This window comes from Antrostomus carolinensis, unplaced genomic scaffold (genome assembly GCF_000700745.2).
Source record: "Antrostomus carolinensis isolate BGI_N321 unplaced genomic scaffold, ASM70074v2 scaffold13660, whole genome shotgun sequence".
Taxonomy (NCBI): Eukaryota; Metazoa; Chordata; class Aves; order Caprimulgiformes; family Caprimulgidae; genus Antrostomus; species Antrostomus carolinensis.
The window spans coordinates 2,129-14,769 of NW_010287800.1; the positions used below are offsets into that span (position 1 = coordinate 2,129).

The following is a 12,641-nucleotide window of genomic DNA, read 5'->3' on the forward strand; positions in this document are numbered from 1 at the left end:
GACTGCAGCTTCTCAGCAGTCAAGTGGCATATACCTCCATGCCATGGGTTCATTGGAAGGAACTTGAGTGACCTCTCAAGAAAAGCAGTGCCCTTGCACGACATGAGTTCTGTGAAACTCCCTCAAAGAGTCTTGATGCTTAGTTCAGATCTCAGTAATAATTGCTTCTAAATTTAACACTGCTTTGATTTCTCCATTCCATAGCCAGAGTGGTTCCTTTTAATGCTCTCTTCTGACCGCTTGTATGGCCCAGCCCCACATTGAAAAGGTTATACTGCCATTCTTCTTAAATACATTCTCACAATGAGTTTGCTTCTTAGCTGGTGCTTTGAGTACCAAGGACCCTTTCCCATCTTCTGTGAAAATAACGCTTTTCTTGAATGCTTTTTCTTACAGCCACCAATGTGGAACACCCACTGTGTCCTCCTCAACCAAATTTTGTGAGAGGTTTTAATTATCCCTGTGGCTGTTTCTGTATACCCCTTCCAGGGTAAGTGGTGACCTATTTGAATGTTACGTGTTTTAAAGCCCTTCTTATCCATTGTGTGGTGTGTTTATGTGTGTAGAGCCACACATGATGTGTAGCTTCTTGGTAATAACATATTTCTGTCTTCTTTTCACTGCTAATCAATATGACTGAGTGCCCTTTCTGGTCTCTTTTTTTTTCTTTTTTTTTTTTTTTTTTTTTTTTTCAATGAGTTAGTCTCCCTTCATTTCCTAGATGGAAATCTTTAATACTACAGGAGCTGTCATCATGGTAGGATTCTTGCTGACCTCTTAAGAGATTCAGCAGAACGTACAAATACAGTCTTAATTTTTGGTAAATGAGTATCCAATTGTTTCTTACATTGACATAATTCGTAAACAGAATCATGTACCTAATTAAGGCCTAGTTTAGCTGTAATTTGACTTGTGGGGTTAGCCACATTAATTGAATTTTTGAATTAACAACTATGGGAGGTTTTTTGTGTGTGGGTTTCTTTGAGTACTTGGAAATATCTATCATCAGATAATGCATATGAGAGTCATTTTAAAGTTCTTAATGCATTTAAACTGCTGGCTATAAAAACTGCTTGTATTGTCTTTGCAGGGAGCCAGACAGGACTCAACTCCTCAGTTTCTTTCAGACTGATCTTGGTGGCTATCTTCCCCAGACAGTGGTGGATTCCTTCTTTCCAGCTAGCATAGCTGGATTTTACAGCAACCTGACCAAAGCTGTTAAGGCATTAAAAGTGTGACAAGACCAATAGCTGACATCAGCAGCTGAGGGTAGGAGAGAGAAAACCTGGCAGCTTGAGGGTAGGAACAGTAAGTTGGCCTTACAGGACTTTACTACCAGCAGAGATTCTTAGGAAAAGTAAAGAAACAATGGATTGCATAAAGTTAATTTTTAGAACACTGTTTTCTACCTGTCTCTGTTCAAAGCAATGCATTATTTTCTAATACAATATCCTTCATTTTCTTAATTAGAAAAATATCATACTAGAGGCTGGAAGGATCCCGGAGGCAGCACTGCTGCCTGTCTGCGGGGTGAAGATGCACACTAGATCTGTTCTTGGCCATGCTTTGTCAGTGTCTGTGAGGAGGAGCATTGCTAAAATCCACTTAGCACTTCAGCATTAGCCAGGTGCAGGGCAGCCCTGGTTTGCCTCTGAAGCTCCCTGTAGACTCCTGTGGAACAATGTTCCTTCCTTCCCCAAAAGAAAAAGTAACTCTCTCGCTGCCAGCACTCTTAGAGCTGCTAAGATATTTCAGTGGGTCCAAGCCAGCAGGTGGTAAAAGCCAGAACAAACTGGATTGTGTGGAGGATCCCACTTGTTTGTTCCAGCAGACTTCAGTACTAATGGTAAATACACCTGAAGTGCTTTTTTTCTAGATCAGAGTCTACCAATGTAAATCAATTGATAGGTCTGTGGGCTGGCAAATAGACACACTTTCTTTCTCCTCTCTGTACCAAACACCCTGATTTCCACAATGTCGTGAAACAAACTGCACTGACATTGTGGCAATAAATAAAGAGGATTAAGCACTTTACTTGCCATATTTTTAAAACACACTTGAAATGACCATTTTTAACTGCACTTCAACATTTTTTGGTTTCTTGTGGTGAGAGGTTTTAACGGGTAAATAATCTTTTCTGTAGCTTAGTCTTGACTTGACAGGCTATAAGGACATTGCTTTTTCTCTAAGACTGGTTTGCCTCACAAGACTACGTGGGGAAATCAGCTCCTGATCTTGTGTGCAGTGATGTGTCCAGCTTTAGAAAATAATTATGGTGCTGGTTACTCTAGAAACGTCAGACATTACTATGGATTACATGTAATTAGAAAAGGAAAACTAATTGCTGAATTAGGAATTTGAATGTAGGCTATGATTTTAATGCTGTAACTTGATTATTTAACAAGATTAATATACTCTGCTTTCTGTGCCTGTATTTGTTTTGTATTTCATATAGGGCATGGACTTGCACACAAAGTTTCCCACTGTAAATCTCACCCTATGGAATAGATTTTTCAAGGCAACAGTTTTAAATCTAGTCTCCTTTGTGTACAAAGATGTAAAAACTTTTATGAGTGTGATGAAATAAATATTTTTCTGCTACATCTTTCTATTTTTCCTGAATCATTAAAATGGTTCGTCATGTACCTGTTTTGCCATCAAGGAAACATAAGAGCCACTTGGACCTCCAGCATCTCTGAATTTGAGGCAACAAGGAAGGGAAAAGCCTTCACTCCTGCTTGCACTCCCCGCTAACTGGGGATAAAGGTGTTTTGGTGAGAGCACTCACCCTCCCAACTTCTTTGTCCTTGGTTGGTCCTTATTTCCAATTTAAATTGCTGCTTTCTGTACTTAAGGCGAGTAACCAATTCATTGAAGAGAGATTTGGGCCCTGATAATACAGAGGCTCATATGTATTTATCTAAATGTACTGAAGTTTTTAGGCATGAAGTTCAGTATCTCAGCAAGTTTTTGCAAGATTATGACTAATTTAATTAGCAAAAAGTTCAAGGAGCAGAGCTCGGGGCATCTGCAAGTAAACCTTTTGCAGACAATGGGGCTTTTTATTATCTATTTGTTATTATATATATACATGTTGGGGTTTTGTTTTTTTTTTTTTTATTGCTTTGAGCAATAGAGGTGATAGGTGAGGCTCTTCCTTGGAATAACAAGGATTCCTTTTCTGAGTGCTCAACATGTTCTATCCAGAAAGAAGAGCCCTTAACATTCAGCCTCCTGCCCTGCCAGATTGGAGATGGAGATGGAGATGTCTTGGCAAAGATCATCTTGTAAGATCTTGGAGGACTGCACAGTGAGACACGCTGCCTGCCACACATCATGTTTGACTTCTTTTGATCATGGCAGATGCCAGGAAATGCAGGGGAATACAAAAACTGAAAAACTTTGAAAGTGAAGTGAGAAGAGCACCTCTGGATAAAAACGAGATCAAACCTGCCTTGGTGGTTTGATATTAGTTCTTAAATTGATGAAATTAATTAGCAGTTTCAGGCGATGGCACCTTGAGCAGATGGCATTGAAGTAACAAAGGCATTCTGTGCCATGGCTGTAGCTAGTCCAGTGTCTGTTAAAGTTATGAAGCTGACTAAAAAGCATGATCTGTCTTTCAAAGGAAATAGCTTTAACTGTGCTGAAGAGTTCAGGCCTGCTTTTCTGTACAGAAATCATTCATGTTTTTTCTATATTAGTGGTATGAGCAAGTGGTTAAAAAAATCTTAGAATCTCTTATATGCACCAGGCCTTTACTTAGACTTTGTTAAGCCTAAGCCAACAGTGCAGGTTAAGTTAAATACAATAAATTCTTAAATAAATAAATAAATAAATCAGAGAGTTTCAAGTAGGTATCAGTTAAAAAAAAAGTACAAAAAGATTCCCTCTCACATTTTTACCCTATTTTGATTGCTACCAAATTCATAGAGATTTTGGTTTGAGGGTTGATTATTTTTTGGAAAAAGCAACTCAGTTGGGAAGGGGTTCGGAAGTGTGGGGGATCAGATGGTTCATTAACTAGGTTCTTTCCAGGTTTAACATAGAGTTGACTTGTGAGGAAAGGCCAAAGCAAGTCATGTGCCTGGATCCATTTAATACCTTCTGCTGTCTGTCCTCTGTCCTACTTCCCTTTTTCTCAGTTGCTGTTTCTGTGACATTGTGTCAAGTGCGTGGAAAATAGCCTCCGAACTCCTGCAGTTTATGATTTGGTGAAACTGAGCAACCAAAGAAGGGTGCAGCAGATACCCAACTATGGGACAGTGAACAGCCAAGGGCAATAACCAGTGCAACCATCTGGGGAGTCACTAGTTCCATCTCAGTGTGGCACCTCTCCCTGTAGTGAAGTAGGTCAGAGAAGACAAAGGGGTGCACAAGACCATCTTGCTATAGATACACATGCTGCTGCTGGCAGAATTCCATGCAGTGCTTAGAGAGCACTGCCAAAATGCCAATAGCAGCATTTGAAGCATAGATTTATCTCCACGTTACGTAGTGTTTCCAGAATAAACATTTGGATTCAGAACTTTTAATTTCCAAATACTCTCACTGGTACTTTCCCTTACAAAATTAACACAAAGATATTTCAAAAAACGTGTGGTTAGAAGGTAAGAGTTGGTTGTAAATGGCCTTGTTACTCTCCTGCTGTGGTCCTCCGAGAACTCTGGCCAGAGGAAGGTTAGAAAAACCTACGCTGTGTTATCCTCAGTTTCCTGCGTCACACTTGCAATACCGTGAGACACTCTTTTACACATGCCCCCACATTTGCCTTCTAGAGTTGAGATGTGTCTGTCAACTGCTAGTAGAAAGTTACCCTGGACAGGTTTTGACTGTTCTGTGGTTTGAATAGAAAAGCTGGAGTTTTCTGTAGCAGGTTGTCGTTTTGACGCACAAAGTTCCATCCCCCTTTCTCTGCCCTTTGTGCATCATCTAAGGCTTTTCCTTTGCTGCAGTGTAGGCTTGTAGACACATTTCTTTCCCCTGTGAAGGTAAGGCAGGGAGCAAGACTTGTAGAGTAGGACTGAAAACACAGAATGTGCTTCTTGCTATTTGTGAAGTTGATGGCTTAAAATAGGAGAGTACTATAACTGTCTCATATTTTATTACAACAAGTATATTATCAATAAAATCATTATTTTATAATTGTACACTTTCTAACATCTGTTTCTGAATGTTGAAATAATAATCATGCACATTTTGTGCACATCTTCCTTTATCCCTGGCAGCTTGCTCTGTTACTGGCGGTAAGATCATGTGTGCTTTTCATACACACTTTAGTATCTTGCTGTGCTAGCTAAATGGCTGCAAGTAATAAAATCCTTTTTTGTTTGTAATATTGGTAGTAGTCTAATTCCTTCTCTTACAAAGTTTCAGATGACTTGGTGGTAACAGAGCTTGGATTCTTCCTCTTGATGATAGCTGTGATGGGCCCATCAGGTAATGCCTTGATTATATTCCATGCTTCAAAACGAGTGAGTCCTTGCATGGCAGTGGTGTGCACTTGTAATAGCTCATCCCCAGGCTGAACAGCGCTGCTTTGTTCTAGTGCAGTCCCTGGAGAAAGAAAATTATTTTATTTCAATTGTTTGTGTAATTCTTTTTCTCTTACTAAAGATCACCCACACGTTTGGTATAAACCACCCGATCCCAGCAGGCAACAAACTACTGGCACTGCACAGGATAATGCTGCATTTACAAAACATACAATTTTCGTGGGTATAAATCAGCAGTCAGTTATGAATGGCACAAATTTGAATCGGCTAAGAACCTGCCGTGTATACACATTTAAGTCTGTTTACCTTTAAATATCCTGTTGATGATGATGGGTTTATCTCCATGAATAGAGCCTTTCCCTCCTTCCAGACTGAATCCTAAACCAGCAGGTGTTTTTTCTAGAGTTACAGTGCAGATTGGATCTTCAGTTGCTGGAAACAAAAGGAAAGTTAGCAGATGGGCACCAGATAGTCTGAATAGCAAAAACATCTGTTACAAAAAAAATTAATGTCTTTTTTGTTTGCAAAGGCACCATAAACTGCCAAATGAAAGAGAAAACTATAACTTGTAATTTCTTTTTGCTATTGTAAGGCCCTCTGGGAAGCTGAAAGAAACTTGTGTTTAAATTTGTAGCAGGATAGAAATATAAAAATGAAAGTTGATGACTTTTATTAGCATTAGAAAAATCTGTTCAATGAACAAAATTTGAGGTAAACATATTTGACTTGATGTTAGTTATGCAATTGTTATCAGCTACAAAGCTGCTAACATTTATTTGCAGTACATAAATAAAGCTACAGACCTCCAACTTATGCTTTTTAAAAAAACCCACAAAGATATCTTAAGAATGTGAAAGGTTCTGCAAAAATCTGACCTTGCTATGTTTCAGATGTAGCCACCTGCTATATCAAACAATAGGACATTGTTTGTTCAAATCAAAATTCTCTTTCACAGAGAAAGTCTTGTAAACTAGAATCTAATAATATTAGAACAAAGAATCACTGTTCAATGAGTTGTCATTATACCTTCAGCCAGATGTGTTATTACAATAATAATCTTTGTATGTCTTCAGAAATTCATACAGAGGATCACACTTGGGTTTTTTTCAGAGGGTTCCTTTATTTTAGAAATCTGTTAATTCTTTCCCTTTCCAACAAACTTATTCCAATTATCTGTTTCAGGAATGTTTTATTAACTATGCTGTCTTTAATCATGGTTCTCAGATTTACACAGCCAATACTGAACTGCTTTATGAACACTGGGAATATAGGTGATGAGTGAACACTTAGCAGGTGGGTGGGGAGGCCTGCAAGGTAATGCCACTGATCTTACTCACCAGACTCTTGTGAGACATCACTTGCTACCGAAGATGTACTAGAGTTGATTGAAGCATTGACTTTTTTTTCTCCATCTTTAGCTTTTCTAGTGACAACAACAGCTTGTCTGGGTTGTCGAGCCTGTCGCATGATTGTTGAGGCATCGTTATGAGTTGCACCTTTCAGAGACTTTCCATTAATAGATAGTACTTCATCTCCTTTCTGAATAGTTCCTTCCTGAGATGCTAGTCCATGGGGAAACACTTTGTGAACCTATTGAAGACCCCAGTCACCACACACACACAGAAAAAAAAAAAAAAAAGGACAAATCATTAAACCACTCGGTTAATATTTTTTACTATGTGCATTTCCCATTCTTTGCCAGAAACAAGTTGCTTCTAGCATGTTTCAGCACTGAGAGCTGAATAAATTTGTACAGAGAAGTTCTCCTGGGTTACAGCCCTCCTCAAGCAGTTAGGCAATCCATTTACCCTGGCATTAGAGGGCCAAGGCCTTGCTGCCCATGGCACGTACCTTGTCTGTGCTACTTCCTGACCCTCTCGCTGCTCTGCTAGTGAGAGGAAGAAAACATGAAGCTAGTCTCCAGCTTTCAGACCCCTTACATGTCTACGCACTCACTCCATTCCTCCTGATCACCCTGCATAGTCTTCTATAAACATATGAATAAGGTTTTTGGTTACTTAAGGGCTGCATATTGTTTTGCTTTGGCTTTCAGAGCTATTGGGGAGTATGGTGCCCAAGGAAACAAGGCACCACTGCCAGTCACCTGGGGAGGGCAGCTCTGTGCAGAGGATCCTGTTTTCACCTAGTAAGGTCGTGATTCTTCTGACCTTATCAGTACAGCTGCCTACTTTGATTATGCCAAAAGCCAACCTCTGTAGTAGAAAACCAGTAAGTTATATATTTTTATTTTTAGACAGAGTAGTTGGGTTTTGAGCATTTTTTAAGAAAGTTGCTACTTACTGTTATCACTTTGTTTTCTAGATCAATGCCCCCTGCAAGGCTGAATCCAAGCCCGGTATCTTCTTCTTTATGCAAAATTGTAACATGGATATCATCAAATTCCTAGGCAGAGAAAAAAATAACAACAAGAACTTCCCCATAAATATGCCAAGATAATTGGAAAATAAGTATGTTTTCCTTTTGTCTATTGTGCATTTTATAATGAGACTTAGCAGCATAAGTGTAATACGGAGACATGTTTAGCATCTGGTTTTGTTCAAATTTACCTATTTTATAAAATGCTATTCTGTGTCTAAAATTGTTCTGACTTGATAAACAGGTTATCACTTGTATCTAGACCATAAATGGAATTATATTAAAGAGTACAGATGTGTCCTGTAGAAACAGAAAGTGTTGTTGAATCATGTTAGAGAATCTTTTAATTGAAAAAGCGGAAAAAGAATCGGGCATACAACTCACATGGACATAAGTTTCACAGCTTAAAAAAATTGCTTCTCACTCTTATTTTTATTTTTTAAGTTCTAGTAACAGGTAAAGTAAACTGTCTCTGACTGTTGTCCCAAAGATGAGTTTGTATCAGGTAGCAATCTAGTTTCCTAAGGAAACACGGCTTTTTTGACTGAGATTTCACAATCACGTTCAGTATGTGGGCAATTGTAAATCTTTTGATACTGTGTCTTGTTTATTTCCACAACTGAATCTACTGACCAGCTGTAATCAGGCAGAGGATATGTGCTGCTCAGAGACTGTCATGAAAATTCCACAAAAACAGATTACTTGATATAAGGCTAGTGTCCCATTGAGGACAACATTGCAACATAGCTTTGACTGCTAATCAGACCAAAAATATCAACTTGGGATGTTGACAAGAAACACAAATTGGTACAAAATTTGGCTTTCATAAATTCTGCTTGTCAAACTGCTTTTTGATTGCAATATACTAGCAAAATTTGAAGTAGTCAGTAAGAATTTGTCCCTGACATGAGAATGTGTTTACCTGATATTCTGATAGGCAGACATGTGAATTCTCTACCCGTGCTCCAAGCAGGACAAACCAGGACTTACCTGGGAGACATGCCACTGACAGTTACCGAAGAGGCAAACACTGTATTAGCTTAGGCTTGTTGGTGCATTAATGCAGTTATGCTGGTTTTGTACAGCTCAGGAGTGCCTTAACACAGCAATCATGTAGCTGCCAGCAGAACCTGAACTGTGTTCAATGTAGAGCTCTGGATGTTATTTGCTTTCTCTTTGAGTGTGAGCAGTCTTTAAAAGTCTTTACGGTTCTGGATTGCATACATCTAATTTTGATTTTGACTTATTCTGAGCTTTATCACAATTCTGGATTAATCGAGTAAGACTAAAGGTTGCTTGGTATCCCCAAAAATAAGGCACTGGATATCTCAGACTGGCAACCTAAATAAAATTAAATGCCTCCAAAATATCAATGCTTACTTCTACATACATTTACCTTACATACTAAGTAACTGTTATCCTATGAGTTAAATGGATATTACTGAAGACTTCTTCAAGATTTTTGATCAAAAATCTAAATATTACTACTGGTACATATCGAGATGACTGTTCTATTTGTTATGATATCAAGTTGCAAAGATTAAACCAGGGCATCCACTCCACAGCTTGCTGAAAATCATGCACAAAAAGAAAAAGCAGGCTTACCTTTAAGGTTGCTTCATCTAGTGACTTGACTTCCTCTATAAGCTTTGCTAACTCTTCAGGGGAAAGCAGAGAGATGACAGACTGCCCTGACACACCGGATGCTTGAGGTGAGCCGTGTTCCTGTTTCTCTTCCTCTTTCTCATTGTCTGCTAGGCTCACGGTATATTCTCTCAACTCGGAGAGGCTGTCCCATTGTGAGAGGAATAAAAAAAGAAACATTCAGTTATGAAAGAACATACCTACAAAAGCATAGCACAGATAATGATGGAGCAGTCATCTTTTGATCTTATCAGCATTTAATTGGGGTGGTAGCTCCTAAAATAAGTATTATAAATATGTACAAACGTAAATTAATCATGTTAGCTTAAGAGAATTGGAATCCATCATGTAAAAGAGTAGGAATAATCCCTTGGCCCCAGGCAAAACCAGACTTAAATCTCCTTTATCATGGAGATGCTAGAAATATTCATCCATAAGTAGGAGGAAATGTGAAATATAAATGTGCTTATGTAGTACAAATTAAAACCAAGTGTGACGGTCATGTGAGTCATTCAACCTTTGTGCTCTAAATAAAGTTCTTTACTTAGTCTGTGCTTTACTATTGTGTGCTACTACCTTAGAAAGTTAATCTGTGAGTAGATCAGCACAAGGGCTCACCAATGCTGATCTGCAAATCTGATTTTTATATATGGTATCTTACTTTAGAGAAAACCCAGTGTCCAGGTGATGATTCTCACTTGCAGGTAAGAGAGAAGTCCCATCCTCCTCCACAGAGGACTGAGACAATGTGTCCAGAGTTTCCCATGCACTGTTTCCAGAAGAGACTGGAGACTGAGGAAGGCAAAGCAAAGATTTCATTAAAGCAGATGACACCTGGCTGCTGATGGAATAGATTTTGCTACACTTTTCTTCATATGTCTTCATCATCTCACAAGACTGGGTAGCAGTAAGTGGGAAGCTCCGTGATCTTAGGCTGTGTGCTTTTGCTACTGATACAGGAGGGGAAGTTGCAATGGCTTCTGTCCTTAAGAGACCCACGGAATTTTCAGTGTTGGCATTGTTCTTCTCTGAGCTAGCCACAAGGACCTCCCTGGGAGAGGAAGATCTATCTAGGCTCTTTGTACCCATGACCATACGTGACTTTGACTGTTGGCTAGTTTCGCAATGTTGGAGAAAGGCTTGGTTCAAGTGGGCTGGAGCCACTTCTGACCCTGTTGCAGTGGAAGAGTGTTCTTTCTGGACTGACGGTTTCAGGCTAAACCTTCGATGTACTTTTTCAGGTGACTGCGGAGCACTCAAGGATTCAAATGAGCTTATTCTTTGTTTTATTGATGATCCTCTAGGAGAGACACGGGTTAAGCTGGATTGTAGTTCCTTGCTGGAAATACTCTCAAGGTCAGGAGGACTTGGATCTGTCTGTGTTTTTAGATCTGAATTTGCTTTCCTCAATCCTTTCAGACTTTGTCGAAACCAGGCTGGCTTAGGTGCAACAGGAGGACCCTTTTTCACACCATCATTTTCATCTGATTTTAGCACTTTTGAACCAACTATTTCTGATTCCGACTTCTTCAGAACTGTCTCTGAGTTGCTTCGATTTTGATTCTCTTTCTTTGCATCGATGCCAGGTTGCAAATCTAAGTGGATGTTGTCTTCACTCATGGTAGGATTAAATAAGCTTTTTATGCAGTCAGAAATTTTAACCCAAGGGTCTTCTGTTGTTGTATCAAGACTGTAATCTACCCGTGCTTGTCTTTTAAGTATAGGCCTTTGTATTGAAGAAAGAGGATTCCCTGTGTTAGAGAAACATTGATTATAAACAAGCCTCCTTCTAATTCTCCTTCTCCATCCTTTATCTATGCTTTGCTATTAATTCATTACATTTGAATTTCATTCAAGCCTTCAATGAATATTTTTTTGTTTCTAAAAAGTTTAAGCTTTTAAAATTCAGAACTCTTGACCTAGAAGTTCTGACTTTTGACACTGAAATTAACTAAAAAACAAGTCTTTTTCATATTTATATATGAGATACCTTTTCTAAAGGGTCTGCAACTTCTAAAGGTAACCTGAAATTCTGGGGCTCTGAAGTCATGATATATGCTATAACAGTTAAAATAGAAGGCTAAAATTGCAGTATTGTTTGCATCCTAGTGAAAAAGCTGGTGTTATAGTAAATTATTTTTTAAAATAATTTTTCTTTCCTACCTTTATAAATATATCCTGCTCTAGAAACTCTCCCATCTTTGATTAATATTTATGCTTCCTTACATTTGTGCATGCATTTCCAGTTGTATTTTTTTTTTCAGTAAGTAAAACCTTAATTCTAATGTAAGAATATTTTTACATCACAGACTGATTAAGTATTTTAATGTTAGACATGGTAGAGCTGAATTGCAGCAAACTTTTGTTTGTGCAGTTGCACAATTACTATTTTCTGCTTCAGTGTAAATAAAAATATAAATTTTTAAGGCACTTTTTCTTTTTTTTTTTTTTTAAAGGGTCTGAGACAGCAGTTACAGAATTACATTAACAGTTTAGGTTGTAAGAGGCTTTTTGAGATTGTATAGTTTCCTTAACACTAAGTTTCCTTAACACTAACTAGCACAAGATACTTATTATCAGTGGTTTGCACAATTGCAACACGCGAGCCTTGAAACTATGCATAAAAATGTCCTTTAGAAAGGCTAAAACTAACCCTTAATATCAAATTTTTGATATAATATTATATATCTATATTTCAATATATTATATATATATATATTTCTTCATCTGAAGAAATACAGAAATAGGATGCCTGACCATTAACACTATTTTACAATAAATAATTTATTATGCTGCTTTTGATATAGTTTTCCCTTTTTTCAAAGATTAATCAATAGTTTGAAATTTGACCTCTTTATCCCAAAACTTACAGAGATGGGTTGAAGTCTACATTTAAACAAAAAAGTGAAGCCAGCTTGATACCCATCTTGGAATCCAAAGTAAATGCTAGGTTCAGCTGCAAAAAAAATCCATGTAATTAAACATACCTAAGTTTGCTTTTCTTTCTTGATCTCTGCCCGCTGGAACAGCAGTTGTGTGTTCAGTATCATACGCTGTAGGAGAAGTGGTAAAGACACTGTGGGTTACATCAGTTTGATGTCCCTCTAGCATTGGTTCTCCAGCTTC

At 38.2% G+C, this 12,641-nt stretch overlaps 2 protein-coding genes across 2 annotated transcripts in view; one reads left to right on the forward strand and one right to left on the reverse strand.

Moving 5' to 3' along the window:
• The window catches only part of STARD5 (StAR related lipid transfer domain containing 5), a gene marked incomplete at its 5' end in the record, with an annotated part of 3,436 nt that extends 2,125 nt beyond the window's left edge, over positions 1-1,311 (forward strand). Inside the window, 2 exons of the mRNA XM_010164229.2 lie at positions 397-490; positions 1,091-1,311. Of these exons, the coding sequence (XP_010162531.1) occupies positions 397-490; positions 1,091-1,238 (242 nt within the window). The remainder of the gene's footprint in view (positions 1-396; positions 491-1,090) is intronic.
• A 3,776-nt stretch (positions 1,312-5,087) lies between these two features.
• The window catches only part of IL16 (interleukin 16), a 36,782-nt gene continuing 29,228 nt past the window's right edge, over positions 5,088-12,641 (reverse strand). The window contains exons 16-22 of the mRNA XM_010164219.1: positions 12,503-12,631; positions 10,177-11,266; positions 9,477-9,660; positions 7,797-7,898; positions 6,833-7,085; positions 5,802-5,927; positions 5,088-5,556 (exon numbers count right to left, since the gene is read on the reverse strand). Coding sequence (XP_010162521.1) covers positions 5,363-5,556; positions 5,802-5,927; positions 6,833-7,085; positions 7,797-7,898; positions 9,477-9,660; positions 10,177-11,266; positions 12,503-12,631 — 2,078 coding nt within the window. The 3' untranslated portion in view covers positions 5,088-5,362. The remainder of the gene's footprint in view (positions 5,557-5,801; positions 5,928-6,832; positions 7,086-7,796; positions 7,899-9,476; positions 9,661-10,176; positions 11,267-12,502; positions 12,632-12,641) is intronic.